The following is a 23,888-nucleotide window of genomic DNA, read 5'->3' as shown; positions in this document are numbered from 1 at the left end:
TCTTCCTACTTACAACTTAGATTGCAAGTTCTTCAGGGAAGGGACTATTTTTTCCTAATGTTATTTTTATATCTCAAACGCATATTCCCATTATGTGTTATATTATTATGTTACGTGTTTTACTGCTGTGAAGTGATACTGTATGGACATAGATGGTGCTATATAAATAAAGATATAGATATATACATACATACATGCATTTTCAGTTATACATTTGTGGATCGCCTTGCACTGCTCTGCATATTCAATTCTTGTTTTTGCATCCTGCGATTGCTTTTTTTCTTTCCGTCTCCTCATTAATTGCTTTGTCTGCTCTGATATTTTATTATCCTGTTTTTTTGTTAGTGATTCCTCTCGTTTTTTTTTTAAGTGAAACTTCTTTAGTGGCACCTCATCCCTAATGGGACAAAAATGGATTGTAGGGGCAGAAAATGAAACGGATGTGACGTCAAAGTGCTGACGTCACAGTGCTGGCAGATGAGGCCGGGCTGTCTTCTGGCAAATCACATGCCGCTCCTAATAGGCACCGCTCCCCCCACACGGCCGATGACATATGCGGCGGCGGCGATAGCCGCCGGCGCCGCTCCTAACGGCCACCATTCCAACCATCCCCCCACACCGGTCCCCGCCCGCTGCCCGCGCCTGCTGACATCTAACTGCCGCCGCATCCCCCACACAGGCGCTGACATGCGGCGGCGCCGCTCTCCCTCACCCGCTCCTCCACACCGGCAGCCGTCCTCCTCAACGCATGCGCAGAGGCTCTGTCCATATCCATGTTGTGGATGGCAGGTTTCGTGTGTGTGTGTGGTGTGGTTGGCAGAGGGCGCTGCTGCGAGGCAACCGGTGATTCGCTGTCACGTCCCGTCAGTTAAGGGGTCCCTTAATTCCCCTCATCAGGCATGGGCTCTGCGGTGCTGCCCGCCGTGGAGTACGCTGCTCCGTGGTGGGATAGCACCCCCTGCCCTGTCACTCCTGCTTTGGTAACGGGAGGAGGGGGATAACGGGACCACGTGTCGCCGGGGGGGCTGGGAGTCCGCAGCTCCGTGTCCGCAGCTCCGCCTGGGGTAGTGGGAGTCGGGAGGAGGGGGGTAGTGGGAGTCGAGAGGAGGGGGGTAACGGGACCACGTGTCGCCGGGGGGGGGGGCTGGGAGTCCGCAGCTCCGTGTCCGCAGCTCCGCCAGGGGTAGTGGGAGTCGGGAGGAGGGGGGTAACGGGACCACGTGTCGCCGGGGGGGGGGGGGGCTGGGAGTCCGCAGCTCCGCCTGGGGTAGTGGGAGGGGGGGAGGAGGAGGGGTGGGGGGCACAACACAAAGAGACATTCACACAACACAGAGAGAGAGAGACACACACTGACTGACACACACACACACTGACTGACACACACACACACACACACTGACTGACACACACACACACTGACTGACACACACACACACACACACACACTGACTGACATACACACACACACTGACTGACACACTCACACACTGACTCACACTCACACACTGACTCACACTCACACACTGACTCACACTCACACACTGACTGACACACGCGCACACACACACTGACTGACACACGCGCACACACACACTGACTGACACACGCGCACACACACACTGACTGACACACGCGCACACACACTGACTGACACACGTGCACACACACACTGACTGACACACGCGCACACACACACTGACTGGCTGACACACGCGCACACACACACTGACTGACACACACGCGCACACACACTGACTGACACACGTGCACACACACGCTGACTGACACACGCGCACACACGCTGACTGAAACACGCTCACACACGCTGACTGACACACGCGCACACACTGACTGACACACATGCACACACTGACTGACACACATGCACACACTGACTGACACACATGCACACACTGACTGACACACATGCACACACTGACTGACACACACGCACATACATACTCACTGACTGACACACATACACACACTGACTGACACACACGCACATACATACTCACTGACTGACACATACACTGACTGACACATGTGTGCCGAGCACGCGAGTTATAAGTCAATTTCTGCGACAAAAGTCAAAGAAGTTTCACTTACTATGCGCGTGCACAGCACACACAGCTTTTTTTTTTTTGTGCCCTCAAGTGTAATCTTCATACGTTCTTCATAATAGTTTGTTAAATTGTTCCCTTGGATTTCAAGCAAGCTGAAGCTGCTTTTCAGTTATAATAGAAATTATTTGCTGTTGTTTTGGAGGTTATTGATGTTGATTGCTTTAATCTTCTTTTTCATCAGATTTTCTTCTTTCCATCTTGGTATTCTGATTTATTTTGCAGTGAACCAACCTAATTCTACCACTTTCCAGCTTTTTAAAGCAGGACTTTAAAGCAGTTCTTCCCTCCCCAACATTTTTATTCACTTGACACAATTGAATATTATTATCTGCTTTTCTCTATCGTGTTCAACTGTACCCTAATATCTTTTTTCCAGCATCTACATATTTAGACACTTTTACTTAGTGTTCGAAGTGTTTAAAGTGTTTAAACTTTGCTGTTTGTATTGAAAAGGATATGAAGCTTGTAGAAATAGACCAAAATGTGGAAAACGTTGAACAAAACCAAATTGGAACAATTTTCCTCATAATATTTGTATTACTATGGAAGTCATTAGAAAGCACCCATGGGATTTCAAAATAAATAAACTCCTTGGTCTTGATGGACTGCATCCCAGGATTCTCAGAGGTTCTTAAAGAGGTAAAAGAGGTTCTTACATTTTAAGGAACCGCTTGCAATGGCAATCATCCTACAAGACTGAAAAATAGCAGAGTAGTAATAGTATTTAAAAAATCAGAACGATCTATAGACATATCTGTATTATTAATATATATTGTAAGATGGTCCATTGAATTATAATGGAAGAAATATTAACAAATGTTATTTAGCACTGTGTTACCTATTCAATATGCAGTGATTACTGAATTAATAGGTACAGCATGCCAGTGAATCTAGAAGCCCTTCCCAGAATATTGAATACTGGCAAGTAAGCCGATGTGACTCATCATACTCCTAACTTTTATACCAATATCTGTTTTACATTTAAATTGATGAAGAAGTGCAGAAATGTGTATTATTATAAGCTGTGTCAATGTACAGAAAACCCATTAACACTAGTAGTGATTACAGGAACACATTTATAAAGCGGTAGAGTTGCAAGTCAAGTTCTATCATTCCCAGGTCACCTTTTGTTAAGAAAGTACAACACTTACTGTGTACTAGAGCTTTGGTAGATGGTGCAGAAAAGAAAATAGTTACTCAGAGGAAACATGACTAACACTTATTGTCGATAAAAGAAATGGTTAAAAAAAAAGCATGCACAATGTCTCGAACTGGCACACAAGGCAGCGGCAGTACTGGAAACATTCAATATTAAATAGAAAAATTGTGGGTGGTTTTTCAATTCAGGTGTGTAGTATGGTGTGCAATTCTGGAATAAATATGATATCAAGTCCAGAAACATGAAATATCATTCATCTGGTTCCATGGAACCCAAAGCAATGGAACTAGAATGCCGGAGGAGCAACGCCCACAGCCCCATTTTATTTCAACATGTTTGTATGTGTATCTTTTGTTGTATAACACCAGTCATATCGCTTCACAGGAGTAATAGATGTCACAAAATAATAGGAGTTGTAAATAAAATAATATAAGAGGTAACAAGGGAGGTGTGTGGCCTTGTCCTTCTCTTACTATTTGCTTCTTTTACTGGAAATGGGGTTAAATGAATTGTAATGGCTTTCCACGGGTGTTATTTTCCCTCAATGGTAAATACCATCCACAAGCTGCACAGAACTAAGCAGGTATGCAAAGGGAGTCAGAAGGAAGTATGAAATGTAATAGTACCCACTGCCATTTATAGCTACTGCCCCTGCTAATGTCAGCATCTGAGGCTCTTTAACCACACTGCTCAAATTTACTATCACACTAGAATACATACAGTACAGATGAAACACTGATGCCGTTCATACGCAGTACTGAAGGTCCTGAAATTGTAAGCCAATGGCTCAGGGTCCACTGGCTGTCTCATTTAAAGCTCCCACATTGCTTACTTACAATATGTGTCTAATTACATGTATTATATGCAAATGTCAAGATACATACTATATATCTCACATTTATATTTACTGAACAGTCTTCTACAATAAAATGCCTTCTGGTGCTGGAAGGCACTTTAGAGCTTATTGACTTGGAGGGGCTGTAAGGTGTCTTTCAGTGCAAGAAGGTGCCTTATGGTAGAAGACTGCTTGGTAAAGATAGGCCCATATGTTTATTACATTAGAATGACCACCAATACTTTTTTTTGCAGTTTGCTGTGATTGATTTATTAATTCATTCATTCTAAATAAGGATAATAATAATAATAATAATAATAATAATAATAATAATAATAAAAAGAGATTGATGTTGGTTGACACTAGGGGTGGATAATTTCACTTGGGTTTTGGATGCGGTTTTAAAATTGTTCTGTGTTTTGGTTCTTAAAAAATATGGTTTGGTTTTGATTTTGCCAAAACTCAATTTTTCCTTGTATTTGTTTTTGAATTTTTACCAGATTATTGAAAAGACTAAATAAAAGCATGACAATTGTACAACAAAATAGCATCATAAAGCATGTAAAGGCTTCAAATATTTATAAAATCATGAAAACAATTAGAAAACTAAAATAATCTAAATGAAAAACTAAAAATAATTTTAAAATGATGGCTAGAAACACCAAGAGATGGGCACTTGGCCTTGTGTTAAGTTTACATTTTGGTTGTAAATATTTTGGAGGGGGTTTTGGTTCTAAAATCTTAAGGATTTGTTTTTTTGTATTTGCCTTTGGAATGTAAGGATCTGGTTGGCTCTTCACACACCCAGTTTTACCCATCTCTAGTTATACAATGTCAAAGATGTCACATTTTGGAGGCCAAGAAAGTAAGATATCTCAAATTGTTTATGTATTTTGTGAATTGGTATAACAAAGCAAAGGCTATTTTGTTTAATGTGGTAAAAAAAAATGCATACCTATTGGAGGGTAATGTTAATTTTCACCAATATTCACCTTCTGCAGAATTTTTTTGTCAAATGTTTGCTAAAATGTGTTAAATATGTTGGATATAACTATTCCATGTACTATTCTATTAAAATAGAGGGTAGTCCCGAACAAGTAGTACATGAAATGTAGGAACATTAGAGATGTAATGGCCACTTTAAATTGTTTCACCTCATCCCTGCCTGAGTCGTCACAGGTTCATTTTAAAGCAATAGATTTTTGATGCCTCAGATATAGTAGTTTGAATGTATGATTCCTCCCATGCCTCACATAGAATTTTTATATATTTATATATATTAATCAGTCTAAGTTGACCTCAACTAAACTGAAGTAGCAGATGTAAGTAGAATTTGGACTGGTTTATTTGTGGCTGATTTCAACAATAGCTTCCAGTTGTACGGTATATTTTACTTAGACATTTTCTTCTTTTTAAATATACTTTTCTTTTAATTACTTATTCATGTCTTTCAAATCTTCATTATTTTTCTTATCTGATTGTCAGAGCGGAATCACTGTAATACTTCTATTGGTTGAAGCATAGAACTGCAAGGCAATTAGAGCTGGAAATATGGACTTAGGGTGGAATTACATACATATGTTTACTGAGGTATCCATTTCTGTTGTCCTTTTATAAATTCTATTTTTATTTTGCTTTAGTAAAAACTAAGGGACATTACCCAGCAGTCTAAGAAAAGCCAATTGAATGTAAGCTTTGCCACACAGTAGAATGAAAAAGTTGCATTCATCTGATGCAGTTTCTCAATTGGCTTTACTATTAGTGCATGTCAATACAGAAGACAGTTTTATACATAAACTCAAAGCCTAAAAGCTTTATGCCCTACAGCAGGGATAGAACTATGCATTTTGAAATCTGTATTAAACAGACACACTAATTATTTGCACAGGGCCATCTGTTTTAAAGATCACAGCTGTTGGAATATTTTCATATACAGCAGTGCTATAAAAGCTCTTCCCAATTTTAAATATATTCGAGAAGCAAGTAGTTACCTACAGTATGAATCTGTTTCTGAATTTAACTTTGCTGCTGCCAATACAGTTAGACACGCATTGCAGAGTGTTAAAATCATCTCTGCAACAAAAAAAAAACCAACAATGCAACATTAATAAAGTGTCAGATTTATTAGTTATTTTCTTTCTTTCTGTTTATTTTCTGTAGATTGCTGGTACAACATAGAAGTACCGGGGCTAGTTCAAGTTCGAAATGTAATTCTTTCTTCCCTAGGACAAAAACTGAAACTATATCAGAGCTGCCAACATGTCAAGGATCAAAACTGGAGACATTTGGGGATTTTGGACCAAACGTTGGCATTTTAGTGGGAAAGTACTGACTTCTATCAGTGAGACTCAATTGAACTCTCTGGGACTTCTGATGCTAAAATCTCTGTGATACTGAATATCCAGTGAGAGTTGACATTTATGGATTTTACTTTTAATAAGCTATTTAATGACCAAAGGAATTGTTATTGTGTAATTTGGTACGCCTTTGTAACATAGGGAGTCGTTCCGTGGTCATTTTAAATGATGTCATCTTGGAAATACTGCAGAAATGACCTACTTCTTGGCTCCATTACCTGCTAGTAATAGAGCCAAGCCGAACCAGCGCTCTTCAACTGGTGGTGGCAGCGAAGTGCCTAGATGTGGCCCATGGACTCTCAGCTGCTTTAGCAACTGATATGAAATGTGCAGGAGCAAAGTGCAATTTTCCCACTGAAACTCAATTGTAAATTAAGGTCATGTAAATATTTATGGTACAGATGTTATACATGCTTGCAAAACGTTTAAACATTATTTTTACGTTTTTAAATGTATGTAAAGTAAAATTGCAATACGCTTGTGGCCCTTATACTCTTAAACGTTTTCTGATCTGGTTCCTTTGGAGAACTGGTTGTAGAGTCCTGTTATAAACCATTTACCTTGGTGACAGGCACAGTCACTGTGAGCTTTACTTCCATTTTGATTCTGTCGGTCCCAGCAAGTTGAATTCAGTGTTGCAGGCATTAAGTAAAAAGCAAACAGAAGATGGATATACTGCATTAAAGTATCTTAAAAACCAGGTCCCAATGAATATTCTATGAATATTTAAGCTGCATTAATTTATTTTAAATGTGGCTTGATAATTTTTAAAGACAGGAAAAGACAACATATTGAATTAAGTGCCATAATTTTCAATATGCGAAATGTACAATGCTGCTGCAAATAAAGTGCAACGTAAAGCCCAACGTTACATTATTTTTACATTTCAGTTCCAATTGGCTTTGCCAATTAGTAAATTCCCTTTTGAAACATGGTGCTTCTGTTTCAAACCATCATCTGTTGATTTTGTTCACAGAAAGGCAAATCAAGTCTATGGTATTCAAAATATTTTATTCATATTTTTGTGTAATTATGTGCACCCACCATTATTTTTAATTTAGAAATATGAGGAGAAAATATACAAACGAACCTCATATACTGTACTTTCTGTACTTCAGGGCCCTGAAATACATTCCTTGCATATACCCCTGCCAAGAAAAAAGTTGATACATTGCTTGTTCTGTGGCCAGTTTTCCATAATTAACAACAGACTTGGGGGGGGAGGGGGGATTCATAAAGCTTGGATATCGGAACTTGATCGGCGATAACTGTCATTCAAGAAAATGCCAGTTAATTGCTGATTGATACCTGTTATTGGAGCTTCATAAATCCCGCCCCCCCCCCCTCCCCTACTCCCTCCCCCCACTCAGGCTGAATTTAACTGAGCAAACAAACTAAACATGTCTGAAATTCTGAAAGGTGTTAAAACTCTCACATGAGCACATGTTATTCTCCAAGTGTTAATTTCCTTGCTTTGGCTGATAATGACATGCTGATCATCCTATCACCACATTTCCTAGAACGATTTTAGCTATGTTGACCTAACAGGCGTATGTCATTTGCTGGCCAGACTAGCACGCCACTCATTCTTACATTCTAAAATAAAAAACGTCTTGCCTGGTATTTCTATCAGAAGTTCATATGCTCAACATTTGTCATGGCCTTCACCTTCAACTGACAGAAGATTTTTACACTAGCTGGTTAAATATAACACAGAGAAATGTGCTCTCGCTGAGCTGTAGTCAAATTTCAGAATGGTTAAACTGGTAAGTGTTCAAAGACGCCTGTTCACTATGCTGTAAAGCAGAGCTCCTCAAAACGTTATTCAAAAGGGCCAGATCAGAAACCATTTAGAAGCAGAATGGCTTATTGTAATGTCATTAATGATCCATTACCAATTGATATTTAAACATTTTGCAAGCATTTATAACATCTGTGCCATATACACTTACATGATCTTAAATGACAAGTGAAATTCTGTGTTAAAAACTGCACTTAGATGCTTAAGCAACTGGTTTGAAATTACCAGGGACACAGTCCAAGGGCAACATCAATGCTATATACATTACAGACTAAAATACTTCTTATTGCTTTTTTTTTTTTTAAATATTTAACATACATAAACACTTTACTATAATTTCTGTGGAATTTTAATTTAATTGAATATATATCATTACACAATATTAAACTAGGTTTGAGTGTACATGTACACATTTTGTCTGACTGATCATTCAGTGTTTCTAACATAAATGTACAAAGCTGGTGTAATTCTAAGACAAAATAAAACAGTTTGAGGATTAAAGCACTATGTGCATGTTTTTAGCATTAATGTATTTGGAGATTTATCGTATTGTAGCTTTCCTATTGTACAAAAGTTACTACAGTTTTGCATGTGCATTTTTGTCTCATGTTGGAATAAATATGATAGTTTTATTGATAAATATATCATAGTCTTTTTCTCAGGTGTAAAATGTAAGTGCAATTATTTTACAACTCCCACAGCTGTGTTTTCATGACATTCTCAATGCAGCACTGAGGATACCGCAGTCTGAACCATGTGACAGGTATTAGGGAGATGTGATAAGGATACCCATATTGGTTTACTGAGGTTTTAAAACATATTTGCATTCAGAAACTGTGAAGCCCCTTATTCAAGTCTAAGGAGGAATATATGTCTACTTGAAATATCACAATATTTTTAGTGATATATATATTATTATTTTTTACTTACAAAGTGCCGACATATTCTGGAGCACAGGATAATGGAGGTGTGAAAGCAAAAAAGTTATATTAATATACATTTGCTAAATAAACAGTTAGTGAATATTGCATTTTAATAGTACAGTATATTCAGTTTCCAAAGGCTTATCCCATATAACACACAGTGAGAGATGCAGTAATAGTGACACATTGTAGCAGTCAGTGGTTGAAGGCTGAATCACACTGCAAACCAAAATGTTGCCAGCCGTTAAAGCACTTAGTGGACAAATACAGCTTATTGCACTAAAGTACGTGTCGGCTTCCAGAATATGAGCTGTCTTTTCTGTGAACCAATAATATGTGTCACCCAAGCAAAATAAGAATTGGGATATTTAATCTGATTTTGTTGACATTGGAATGTACTGTGTGGACAAGAAACATCACCAACAATCCAGCAGCACAAGTATGCAACAATTCTCAGGCCTTGTTATGCCACTCACCAGTAGATTCCTTCTATGACATAGATAGTGGTTGCTTGTGTGTTGAAACAGCTGTCTATTTAATGGCAGGCAGCAATCCTGTCCGATTGGTGTTTTTAAATGTCTGTGTATTGCATAGTGTCTTAAAAAACATTAGAAGATAATTACTCTGTGTTTCTCTAGACTTTACTTCTGTATCCCTTGGAACATTTGTATTATATTATACATTAAATGCAGTGTCTTTCTTGTCCCGGTACCAAACTGCACTAAAGTTCCATACTGTTGTACTCTTTAGTGTAACATAATCTAAATTGTTATATTGATTTTAGTGCAAATGCTTAAGTAAGCATATCATAAAATATTGGACTTAACTACTGCTAAATAACTATAATCACTGTTGAAACACATATTAAATTGACATGTAATACAAAATAAAGGATGTGAGTTTTCTATTGAACATTCTGGACAAAGACAACTAGATATTATCCCAAAACAATTTGCAGAGTATCTCGAACTGGACTACTGAACATAATAAAAACAAGCTATTCAATAAACTTTTATACAAAAATAATCAACATATTATTGATCTGGTCAGTATTACAAATACATTACTGATGATGTATTGTTGTCCCAAACTTAATATTAAGCTGGAGTGAGACAGCTTAAAATGTCTTTTGTAAAAGCAGATCTACTATTTCTTGCTGATTTATTGTAACTGTTTTAATTTGCAACACAATTACATTACTTTATTGATGACCCTATAAATTCTGCAAACCCATTAAAATTATGTTTTTTTTTTTTTTTTTATAAATCGATAAAACACTAAAAAGTTACAAGTGATGTCACATTACAGTTAGCGTGCCTGGCTGGATAAATAACCCATAAAAAAGCATGAACATTCATTTCCCAGAATTGAAACCTTGAAACTGAAGACATAGTTTACTCTAACACAGATGGATATGGAGGCTATGAATCAAAATATTAAAAAGTGTGTCTAGATACACAACTCCCCCAAAAAAATATTTTGCTGGCATCTGCGCTAAATATCATAAACTAGTTAAAGAAGTGTCTTACATTTGACACTGATACCTAATTAGAGGAGTTTATGCCAAGTAAGGTTTGCCAGAGAAGTATTATGCACATAAAATGAGAAAAATGATGCATGCAGAAGAAGAATTTTAAACATGATAATATATCTCCTAACTCCTCCTATAACTACCCATATCACAATATGACAAAGACTGGGAAAAAGAGATGTTACTTTCAAACATTAATGCTTACAGACCCATACTTTAAATGTCTCTCTATATCTAAGCATCACTTTTATGCCCAAAAGGTCCATTGTACCCCTTTATGCATAGCCCCCTGTGTAGTAAGCATTGTTAAAGGGTGGATATTTCCTCGTATTTATGCGAGGAGGGTCAATTTCAAACTGCATCTTGGTGGGGATGTACAGATGCAGCGGCCGTTATCCGAACATTTCACGGAGCCGTTTTCGTGAACTCTGCTGTATTCCATGTGGCATTCACTCGTTATTCTAACGTGAACGCTGCCGTGAATGCCGCCAATCACACCAGTCACACCTATCCCAATCAAGCAATGTGCCAGCGCCGGCACTAGTAAAAACACTAGTAAATGCGTCTTAACGCGGGAAAGTTTGAAGAAATCATGTGGCACGACCTGGGTATGCCCAGGAATACAAATCATGACATGTTCGGATAACGGCCGCTGCATCTGTAGGAAGGCCATTCAGGGAGTGGTTACAGGAAGATTCCAAGAAGACGTTATGGGCACTAACTTATAATGGGATGAATAAAATAGCTTCTACCTTGAATCAATGTCGTTTTCTTCTATTGTGTTAATTATTTTTTCACTGGTACAGGTGCAGCTACGAGTATCCGAACACTGTATTGAAAAATCTGGGGCAATCTCCCAGTAATTGTGCAACATTTCTCTGACATTTCTGCAGAAAGACTAATGGCCCGTCGGATTAACACAGCAGGGATCCCTGGTCAGTTTGAATGGGACTCCCAGGGACCCCCGCTGTGTTAATCCGATGGGCCATTAGTCTGTCTGCAGAAATGTCACAGAAATGTTGCAGCATTACTGGGAAATTACCCCAGATTTTCCAAGGCAAGTGTTTGGATACTCGTGGCTGCACCTATATATATGGTGGCTTTAACCTTTATTTCTAAGTGAACAGTGCCTGCTTAATTTCGTTGTAAAGCTGTCTATCTGTATGACTCTTACTTGCACTGATTAAAACAATGTTGTATTTACTGCCTATTGAATCAATATATTTTGTATGACTTTTTCTAAGAAATAAAAATGATATACAGTAAAAGAGTGCTAAAAACTAGTAGTGCTTGGAATTATTTCAATACTTTTTAAATGAATTGCACCATCAAATGTTAATCATTTTATCAAACAACACATATCATTCCAGAATTGTATGCAGCAAACTGTTGTCTCTATTTTCTATATTTTGCATAAAAGAGTAAACAGATCAATTACCCTCAGAGTATTCTCCCTTTATTTAGTACCACGGGCCTTATTCATTACTATACATTATAAATTGGACTATGTGCTAAAAGCCAAATGAATTGGCTTAGTGAGAGTATCACAGCTCTATCCTCCACTCAAATATTACCAAAATTGTGAAACCCTGGAGAATAATTTTCAATATAAATTGCCAGTTATTATTATTAGCTTGAATACTGGAGCATACATTAAGTTATGGGTTATAAAGATTAAACTGTTTGCTTTGAAGATTGTCTTCCATTAGTGAATTAGTTGGCCTCAGTTGCGACTGTAAATTGTTGCTGACTATTGACAAAACTCGGGTTTATTATTTTCATAAACAAACAAAATGGACTAAAAACTGATTTAAAAATCAGATAAGTAATCAGAAGCAACATAGTGCATTTTTCTTCTGTAATATATACAGTATATATACACATGTACAAAGTAAAATATAAAAGAATGGAGGCTTATTTGTGAGAAGAAACACATATTTACATATAGGACTCCTATCAAACCATATGTGCAGAAACTTGAGAAGATGACAGTCCTAAACCTCCTAGGCTTCTAGAGTCAAAGTAATTCTGTTGCCCCGCACTGCCAAGGAGGTGTACACCTTCCACAGGGGACAGAATTTGACGATCTGTCATGGTACCACTTGGAGAAGAACCCAAGAAACTTCCCTGGGAGGAGACAATTTTTTCAGGGCTAGAAGCCAGCTTTGGGGATGTGGAAAAATTGTATCCATACAATGCACAAGGGCTGTGTAGTCTAAATGTATTATAAGAGCTTTGGTGTGACTGGTTGCTGCTAAATGCATTACTTGCTGGGGAAGGCATGATGTATTGGAGCTGAGGAGACATTCCTGAAATCTGCATTGATAGGCTTGTTTGGGGACATCCAAATGTGTCACTGTCACTCCCAGTCATGGACATGTTAACTGTAGTGCTGCTTGCCATTCCAACATAGGAAGGGGTCCTTGGGGTTGCAAAGGTTTCATTGGTTGAGTTTGTGAGTCTGTTGTAAGTTTCAGCTAGTGACGTGCTGTATCTATTAAGTGCAAGACCTGATCGGCCACAGGCTGAGTAATCTGCTGGAGTAAGGCCGCAAAGCTGACTGGTATTTGCACCAAGATGGAATGCAGGAGAAGAGCAGGGTGAACCAGGCAAGAGATGAGGATGGGTTGCTGCAGCTCCAGGTCCTGACAGTAAAGAAGTCCCTGCACTCCCTGAAAAATATATAAGTTATCAAGTTATTATTATCCATAAATATAAAACATTAAAAACTAAATCAATATATTTATACACATAGAGAGTGTAAGATAAGGCCACAATTGGCAGGTTTATGCATCATATAAGGCAAGGATGCACAATCTTTTTCCCTGCGTCCCCCTGCCGGCTCTCCCCCCTCACCCCCCTCCTTACCTTGGCTCCGGTGTTCTGACGTCACAATGTTAAATTGCCATGCGAAAGCGGCGTCATGTGACCCCACAGCGTCACGACACCGCTTTGCCATGGTGACACATCACCAGAAGCCGTATGAGCCAAGATAAGTGAAGTTACAGAGGCCTTCGCCTCTCACCGGGCATTCAATTTATATGCGTTCGGGAAGAACGCGGGACCTCTGTAACACCACACCCCCATGCAGAGAATCTCAAGGGGGCGTGTCCCCCAGTTTGCGCACCCCTGATATTAGGCACATAAAAAATATACTCCATCAGGTTCCAAGGAGCAAGGAAGAAGAAGACACAGCACATAGGTTGCAAAAAATATAAACACATTTAAAGTGCAAAGATAGAATCCAACATTTCGGGGTAACTCAGTACCCTTCATCATTGTCAAAGGATTGCTGAACCGACGGATTGGATTCTACAAATATTTCCACAGGTTGCGGATTCCGTAGAGTGTATTGGAAATAATAATAAAAAAATCCGCTATACGCGAATCACCCTTTTTGACATTGATCCCCTGAAATCTGCGGATCAAAGGAACCAGCCAATCCGCTGCGGATGCAAATTCGCAAAAAAAATCGCCCATCATTATTCATGAAGATCTGAGATTGTAACTTTTTTTACATGGAATAAGCGATAAATATTTGACTTACAGTGCTTGAAAGTAATGAGCTCTTGAGTAATGATACCTGCTTAATCCCATAAAGAAAATACCTTTTCAGTTCTTTGACCTAATTAACTCTTTCTTTATTTTATTTTACATCCAATGTTATAATAACGTACAGCTGAGATAGGTACTTTTAAAAATAACTTTTGGCAAAATTTCCTATGTAAAATTAGATACTGCCTTTCAACTAATGCACATTTAACAAAATGACAAGACAAAAAAATGCTTTTTAATAAGCAGTTTAGATAATAACGTCCAATAATAACTTCTTGCATTTTTTTATCTGCATTTGTATGTTTCAGTTCACTATTTGCATTGGTATTTAAGATAAGGTCCAAGCTCTAAGTCTTTGAAAAGCTTTCTCACCGTCACCGCGGTAAACTAAACATTTAAAATAAGAAAACACACGTAAAAAATAACAAAATAAGCGTCTAACATTGGACTGAAATTCTGCCTTATTTCTTGTTCTATCATATCCCATTTTAAGAAACCTCATTCAGCAAACACCACTTCACAGTATTTACTAAATACTTTGATACTTTGCATTAGTTAAGCAATTTATTGATAAAACATTAAATATATTACTTGACAGTCACAAAGAACAGTGACTGATATTTATGTTATATTCTTGTTTTTCACATAGACAATTTTTCTTATCATGACTATACTTCTAACATATTTTGTTGTCATAATGAATTATACATGATGCTGATCATATTCATGTCGACCTCTCTTTAAGTTGTTTCCTGTAAACACTGGGTGTTTGTATTCTATAAATTCACTGGACAGAGGGCAATCTATTATAATGTGTTCATAAGCCTACTTTTGTTTCTTTTTATTAGAACCATACACACCCTCACAAATGAACATGTGGTTAACAGATTACAAACACTACACACACTCACAGGGATCAAGGCACTACGCCTCGCAAATTACATTCTTGATGTTAAATTGACGCAAGAAGAAAAAAACAAAGTATTGCGGGCGGCGATGTATTTAAATATTTTTTTCTAATGGGCGCCTTACGCAACATTTTTTGGGTCAGGTTTATTGGTGCAAACAAATGTGATGTCCATTACACACAGAAATAAATGTTATGTACTAAAAAAATTGTATATGCGCATCCAAAAAAATTGTTGAACCTGTCTCAAAATCATAGACCAAGTTGAACCTGCTGTAAATCCCCAAAATAAGTCTGTTTTTATTGTTAGCGCAGAGATAAAAGTGCTTAAGGTACAATGTATCACTGAATTATTTTATGACGCAGCACGCCTGTTTCATTACGGTACATACTGTAACAAAATGTATTATTTTCCCAATATTGCTATTATTAATTATATGAAACTAATAATAGATATTTACTAGTCCTAAAATACAAAATGGACAGAATTTTGTTTTAAATTGTATTAATCAGACATGCAGGCCAACACAATACGTAAAAAGTCATTTTGGACAATAAACTATGGAGTACATCCTCAGAAGTACATTAACTTGTACCTAATAACGTAACGTTCATGAAATAGGGAACAGGCGTTATTTTTCTTATTATTAATAGGTATTCCCAATGCTAATGAGATACAAAAAGACTGTCCGTTTGTCAAGTAGTAGCGCCTCTTAACTGTGATTTTAATGTCTCACTGCACATGCACATACTGTAGGTCAAACTTTAAGGTGCGTTATTACGGCAATGCTATTAACTAATATTTTCATGTGCACTACCAATAGCTAATAATGCAAATCTTCTTATAATATTGAGAAATTTATCAATTTTATACGCATTAACTTTTTCACTTACTTATATGTTATAGAATGTAATAATTACTGTATAAAGTATGGGTGCATAATAATGTATATCCATAGATACCTCTACAATATAAATTAAAATATATATATAGATATTTATTTGTAATGAAAGGGTTATGTTCTATACTCAGTACATTGCTTTTAGGCTATTCCAAGAAATAACTAATTATAATGTGGGTATGGATGTGAGTAAGGGCAGCTTTTGGAAGATGCTAAATATTGTAGCCTTATTATAATAAGCTAATATTAATGGAGGTCTGAGGATCTCCGTTCAGGACTATGGTCCGTTAAAATGAATTGTTCCCTTAAAATGTTAGGACATCGTAGCGCTAAGCATCTTTGGGGATATGTGTTACGAGTATCAATCACGTAAAACTTCACGTAAAAAAAATGTACAACCTTCTGAGTATCTACCCCTATGTGTCAGATATAAGTAACGTGAAGTGAACAACCTTCATACAGACCACACAAATTATACAATTTTGATGCAATAAAAGTTTTTAAAGATCATAGGCATTTTGTGTTTTACCTTGTTTTGGGATCCCAGGTATGTCCTCAAATGTAAGGGTCCGCAAGGATGGTCTCCAGAATGCATAGGACTCCACAAGGGCTTCCAACCCCATTCTAAATATCCACCAAAAAATTAGAGATATGGACACAGCATAAATACATAACATGAGGCAATCGGTTATAGTAAATCAAAAACACATAAACACATAAATAAACAAAACATTGTGAGTTTGTACCTCATTCTGCACACTGAACACTTTAGGATGGAAGCATTATAAACCACTCTAGCACTTTAAAGTAATTACCTGATCATAGATTTGTAGAACATTGCAAATTATTATGTTTCCTGGTAAAGTAAAACTAAGACATTTTGATAAAATGGTCTTATAACTGATATATATATATATATATATATATATACATACATACATACATACATACATACATACATACATACATATATATATATATATATATATATATATATATATATATATATATATATATATATATATAATATATAATGAACTTCTAAAATTTCAAAGCAGTTTGTTTTTATTTAATGCCGGTTTTAGAGCTGTATTATAACTATTAAACAGATTTTATACCAAGCTTTCTCAGAGATCCCAGATATTGTACAGGCAAGCAAGCCCTATAAAGCATTTATTAGCTAATACTGGGTAAAAAAAAAAAGCCTTCATTTTCAGCACTAACCCAGACTTTTCACTTCTAGTTAAATTGGAGATAAAAGCTACCTCCTGGAGAAGTATAGCCAGGGCGATAATTTATACAAGATGCCTTCGAACAATTTCCACGTTTTATCACCAATTTAATTTATGTAATCAAATGGCCACATTTATTTAGTAAAATAGTTACAATTATTTAAAGGGAAAAAATAGTTTTGCCTTCCTGGTTTAACATTTTATAGGGTCAAACTTAAAGATTAGTTAAAGAATAGAACTTTATTCTCAGCACATAAATTTGCTTTCACTTTGCTAATATTCTGCAGGATATATTTTAACGGCGTAAGCTGCTGATTTCTATTAAATAAACCCTGCAACTATATACGACCTTAAGGATGGTGTAATTCTACATATAAAACCAAATTACATAATACCTAAAAAAAATATTTAACTTGGTAGAATAGTTAAAACAATTCAAATGTATAAATTCTAATCAACAAAACTATTTTATAACCGCTTGTATTTGACAATGTTTAATACATTTACTTCTAGTAGTTTTATACATTCTGAATTAATAAAAACATTTTCTAAACTACTAATAGACATACTGTACATTTATTTTACTAAGAAAATATGTAGGATGTAATTTATTAAAAACAGAGGGAGGTACAAAAACCCTGTATGAATGGAATTTTCAAAAGTACAGTGGCGAAAAAAGTTTGCGAACCCCTATCGTAATTATGGAAATTCCATAGTTTTACCACGATAACTTTCTGGAATCAATATCACTCTTTTCTTAAATATCCAATAGGGTTTATATTAACCAATTCCATGTCTTTTGAAACAAGATGATGTATGAATTAGACAAACAATTCATAATTAAGAGTCAGGGTATGTGCAAAAGTAAGTGAAACTCTGGTTTTATCAGCTAAATTAAAGGGGATAATTAGAAGCAGGTGTTTAAATAATTAGCAAGATCTTCAGGTGTGAGTTTGGGAGGCCCCACCCTATATAAAGATCAGAAACTTTGTGAGTTTGGTCTTCATCTTACAGGTGTGTGGAAACACATAATGCCACAATCAAAAGAAATCTCTGAAGACCTCAGAAAAGCAGTTATTGATGCTCATCAGTCCAGAAAGGGTTACAAAACCATTTCTAAGAATTTGGGGCTCCCCCCATCCACTGTTAGACAGATAATCTACAAATGGAGAAAGTTTAAGACCACAGTCACTCTACCCAGGAGTGGTTGTCCAACCAAAATATCTCCAAGAACAAGCTGGCAAATGGTCCAAGAAGTCACAAAGAACCCCAGAGTAACATCCAAGGATCTTCAGGCCACCCTCACCTTGGCTAATGTGAGTGTTCATGACTCGACTATCAGAAAAAGATTGGACAAAAATGGTGTTCATGGAAGGATAACCAGGAGGAAGCCACTGCTCTCTAAAAAGAACATTGATGCTCATTTCAAGTTCGCCAAAGAGAACATAGATGATCCTCTAGACTTCTGGAACAGTGTTCCCTGGATAGAAAAGTCAAAGGTAGACATTTGTGGCCTCAATGAGAAACGTTATGTGTTGCGAAAACCAAACAATGCGTTCGAATAGAAGAACCTCATCCAAGCCATCAAGCATGGTGGTGGGAGTGTGATGGTTTGAGGCTGGTTTGCTGCCTCGGGATCTGGACGGCTTGCCATCATTGACACAACCATGAATTCTGTATTATATCAGAAGATTCTAGAGGAGCTTGTCAGGCCATCTGTGTGTGAGCTGAAGTTGAAGCGAAAGCTGGTCATGCAGAAAGACAATGATCCTGAACATACAAGTAGATCTACAAAAGAATGGCCATAGAAGAAGAAATTCTGCATTTTAGAATGGCCTAGTCAAAGTCCGGACCTAAACCTCATGGATATGTTGTAGCAGGACTTGAAGCGAGCTGTCCATGAAAGGAAGCTGTCAGATTTCACTGAGTTGAAGCAGTTCTGTAAAGAGGAATGGGCCAAAATTCCTCAAAAGCAATGTGAGAAACTGACCACTAGTTACAGGAAACACTTAGTTGAAGTCATTGCTGCTCGGGGGTGCCACCAGGTAATGAATCTTACGGTTCAAATATTTTTCACACATGGATATTGAATGTTGAATCATTTGTGGATAAATAAATGTTGAAAAAGTATAATGTTTTTGTGTAATTTGTTTGATCAGGTTATCTTTATCTTTTATTAGGACTTAGATTAAGATCTAATGACATTTTAGGTTGGAAATATGTGAAATATGTGAACATCTTAAGGGGTTTCATAAACTTTTTCTCGCCACTGTATGTCAAGCTCCAAATAACAGTATTTTGTCATGAAACAATGTTAAAAGGCTCTGTTTTAATATACCTATCCTAGCATCAGTGTGTCAAGATACAATGGGAACACATAAAACTAATTGTTGCTTGAATCTGTTTCAAATATGAAATGTGTTTATTGAGTGACATACATTTGACTTGGACACTCAGATGAGTTTATGCCAACTCGGAAAGAGTGTGTGTGTGTGTGTGTGTGTGTGTGTGTGTGTGTGTATGTGTGTGTGTGTGTGTGTGTGTGTGTGTGTGTGTGTGTGTGTGTGTGTGTGTGTGTGTGTGTGTGTGTGTGTGTGTGTGTGTGTGTGTGTGAAGAACTCTCATTTTGGTCCCTTAAATGGTATCACAACATACAACAAATCTACAATTATCCAGGACTAAAACCTGCTGCTAAAACTTTTAAGAATATTGATGTAAAAAGAGGCCCAAATACACTGTTTGAAGCATCACATTATATGACAGACCTGACCATTGATACAGTCCCCCCATGTGACACTAGGTTTTGATTCTTATGTCACGTTCTCCTGGTAGACTGTTGAGCCCACATGGGAGCTGTGAAAATAGGGGTTTTCACACAGCTGGAGTGTGCATCATCCTGTCCGGTGGGCGGAGCTTGTGATGGTGCACTTCATGTCATCGTGTTGGGTGGGCAAAGCTTGTGATGGTGCGAAATGCATCATCATGCTGGGTGCGCAGAGCCTCACACAGATACACGGATGCTTGGTGGACGGAACCTAACATAGATTCACGGATGCTGGGTGGGCAGAGCCTCACACAAATGCACTGATGCTGGATGGGCGGAGCCTCACACAGCAATATACATTTTCAAGTTGACAGGTCTGATATGAGCTTTCGGAAACTGATCTACATAAACCACTCTCCTTGAAGAAAGCTGAAGAACCCATTGCAAAACATTCTCCCTATCTATAACATTGCCTCTGCTTGTTTCTTTGGTACAAATACATTGTAAATCAATACTACAGTACCTTATCTGATAGAAAGCATTGTTTGTCTTTAAAATATATTATGTTAGTCCTATTAAAAATAGGTATCACCTTCACTTAATAGTGAAGTATTCACTCATTCTTGCAAAAGTGGTAAAAAATAGAGACGTGTGAATTTTTTACGGATGTTCAAAAATTATGTAAAATTAGCTTTTTTGCAAGAAATTCCATGAAAACAGCAAACAAAATTGCCAAACTTTAATAGTAAATGTGCAAGGTCACATATCCCTTTATGTACTGCTGCGGCAGCTTTTATTCAACAAATCGCCGTTTTTTCCCTGGCTTTTTCCTGAAATGTGACGCTCTTCACCTGGCGCATGCCGCGTTCATTTTGCGTTCCCAGCCACGGGACATGCGCGGCTGATGCGTGTTTGATGCGTTTATTGAGAATGGTTCGGATTTAATAGGTTGCAATTCTTCGCGTGTCTGCCAGATGGCAGATATTCATGAATTGTAATGCGCATGCGCTTCAGTAATGTGTCGACTTGCAGGTGTTTCGTTTAAAAAAGATACCACAGTGTGCTATTGTAACTTGGCATTGAGACTGAAGGAAGAGGTTGCAAAAATGTATCAATTTTGGCTTTTCATATTAAAGAAAGACAAAGACCAGTTTCGGTTACAGTTTTCTCCAGAGACCCGCCCGCCATGAGTGTTCAAGTGCAGCCCGCTTTCCAAAAACCCGACAGAAGTTACGCGTATTTGATATGGGCCGCGATTAATGCAACAGAGGATAAGATGGCAACAGTTGTTCAAATTTATCAGTATTTTATCGAAAACTATGACTTTTACAAATTTTCGCCAACTCCTCATGCGTGGAAGCGTGCAATAAGGAAAAGGTTATGTAGCGATCCCTGTTTTTATCGTATTGAGCCACAATTTATTGGAGGGTATTGGTGTGTATCACCTGCTTTTTCCTGTATCTATGATCATGATGACGGCAAAAGGCAAAGGGTCGTGTTAAAACCAACTAAGAAACGACAGTCGCTGCCAAGCAATGCACCAGCACCAGCAGACGGTTCCGCCATCAGTGACAACCCTGAGCCTGAGCCGGATTTCGCGTGCAGTTTCGATCAAGCTTGCATGTACCTAAGCAATTTCCAGCCTCATCAGCTGACTACAGGTGGACTAGTCCCGCTGCAAACTATCGACATAGATGATCAAGAATGCTTGGCTGGCAGAGGACGGCGCCGGCGCCAGCTGAATGGGAAATTCTATGGTGAGTATTGTTGCCGTATTATTTTCTGTGTTTTTTTAATTTTGACAATACAGTATCAATATCGGTGCGATTCAAAAGTCACGCGATTCTCCTGTAAGCAATATCAGTGGCTGAGCGGCTTCTACAGTACTGCAGATACTGAACAATTGGTGGAACGCTAGGCGCATGCGCATTGGAGCCTTCTTGAAACGCATAGGCGTGTCATCGCATCGACGGTAGGCGCATGCGCATGTGAACAGGAGATGCCCCCCAAGAAAATTATTGGTGGGACTGGCTGGGAACTTCTTTAGGGGGCTGACGCTTACAGTAAAACTTTTCTTTTTGTTTTTCCTCAGAAAAGAAAACCGCTAATAGAGGGATTTCGATGGATAATATCGCTTTGTGTAACAATGCCTGAACATTGCTGAATCGGATTTAAAAACCCACGTACCGGAGTCTACAGTTTAGTTGCCGTTGTTATTGATTAGGATAGAATACTGTACCTGAAACAGTATGCTGATGTTTTCCGGCCGTACAGTATAATGTACAATACTTTTTTATATACAGTACAGTATACTGTGTAATAAACCCGAAAAAATAAAAACTATGCATTTATTCTACATGTATCACATACATTATGTGTCTTCTACAGTATACAGTGCCAGTACATACAGTACAGTACAGTTTGTGTCTTCTATTTTTTTTACTACTCTTATACTGAGCATGCCTACAGTATGCAGTGCAGTATGCCTCGACATTCTAGAAACACTGTATTTTGTTACAGTAGCAAAGGAGCAAATGGAGCAATGTAAGACAAATCAACATGTTATTTTATTGGTGGAGTAAGTACAAAAACATTTATTTACAAATACTGTACAATGTAGAAACATTTTAAGTGCACAGCAATTCAAAACATCAACAGGTGTATGGTTTACTGCTACATGTGTGAAAACATTTATGTCAGTCAGTATGGTTTACAGTCACATGTTTTAAAAACAAATTCTTTATTCATAAAATAAGCAAAACGCAACATCTCCTTTATTAAAGAACGACAAGTCAAAACATATACTGTACAGTGGGATGGTGTGCAAAACAGTCTGCACCAGTACAGTCCTCGAGGGCAGCAAACAGGGCAGGTTTTCAGGACAACCTTGAAAACCGTGCCTGTTTGCGGCCCCCAGGGACTGGAATTGTGCATGTCCTGTGTGTGTGGACAGCAAGTTAAAACATTTCTGTATAAATACAAGTAAAAAAACACACAACAACATCTCCTTTATTTAAGTACAACAGGTCAAATCATGTACAGTACAATACTGTTCAGCACAACAGAAAGTCCTCTGCATTGTCCGTCCATGGCCGATTCCTTGCATGGCGCAAAACACCATTAATGCAGTCTCGAACGCCTTTCATTAAAGGATCTGTAATTGGATAAAAGCGCCGCATTTCATCCTGAATGTTCTTTCTTAAATTGGCAGGAAGCGCCTTTTTTACGCGATTTCCTTCGTTGTTCACTTTGAAGGCCCAGTCGCAGTCAACGAGTAGGGAACATGGTGCTTAAAAAGTAACAAGGCATACTTGTGGGGTGCACCAGCACTCTTCACCCTATACTTCTCCCTAAGCGCCGGTGGCAGATCGCACAGGGTGATGTCGGGCACCGTATCGATGCGAGCGAATGTAGGTCTTTTGGGAGCGGGTGTGCTTGAGGCGATGGGCGATGGTAGGTTGTCTGGGAGGAAGCTTTCCTCCGGTCTTGGTCGCCGTGTTGTCTCCTGGCGTGGTCTTGATGGGGTTGTCATGTCCTCCTCAACGGCATACATGTACACTACATCTTCTTGTGGAGGGGGTGCGCTTGGTGATGGAAGGGGGTCGAAGGTCCCATTCATCACATCCATGTCACCCCCTGCTCCAGCGTCGGGGAAACAGGGGCATTAACACCGAGCAAATAATGTATACCCGCTATGTCAGCCTCTATCTTCTCCATCCTTCGATCCATCCGTTGATCCATATGTATCACCCGTTGCTCCACATTTAGCATGGTCTCCAGAAGCAAATCTATCTTT

At 38.1% G+C, this 23,888-nt stretch overlaps 1 protein-coding gene across 1 annotated transcript in view; it reads right to left on the bottom strand.

Annotated features, from left to right (window-relative positions):
* Positions 1-11,805: 11,805 nt before the first annotated feature.
* The window catches only part of TBX18 (T-box transcription factor 18), a 36,704-nt gene continuing 24,621 nt past the window's right edge, over positions 11,806-23,888 (bottom strand). Inside the window, exons 7-8 of the mRNA XM_075594818.1 lie at positions 16,626-16,720; positions 11,806-13,404 (exon numbers count right to left, since the gene is read on the bottom strand). Of these exons, the coding sequence (XP_075450933.1) occupies positions 12,689-13,404; positions 16,626-16,720 (811 nt within the window). The 3' untranslated portion in view covers positions 11,806-12,688. The remainder of the gene's footprint in view (positions 13,405-16,625; positions 16,721-23,888) is intronic.

Source organism: Ascaphus truei, chromosome 4, assembly GCF_040206685.1.
Source record: "Ascaphus truei isolate aAscTru1 chromosome 4, aAscTru1.hap1, whole genome shotgun sequence".
In the NCBI taxonomy this organism is placed as follows: domain Eukaryota; kingdom Metazoa; phylum Chordata; class Amphibia; order Anura; family Ascaphidae; genus Ascaphus; species Ascaphus truei.
Note: the sequence above shows the minus strand (reverse complement) of the source record. Positions and strands in the feature narration are given on the sequence as shown.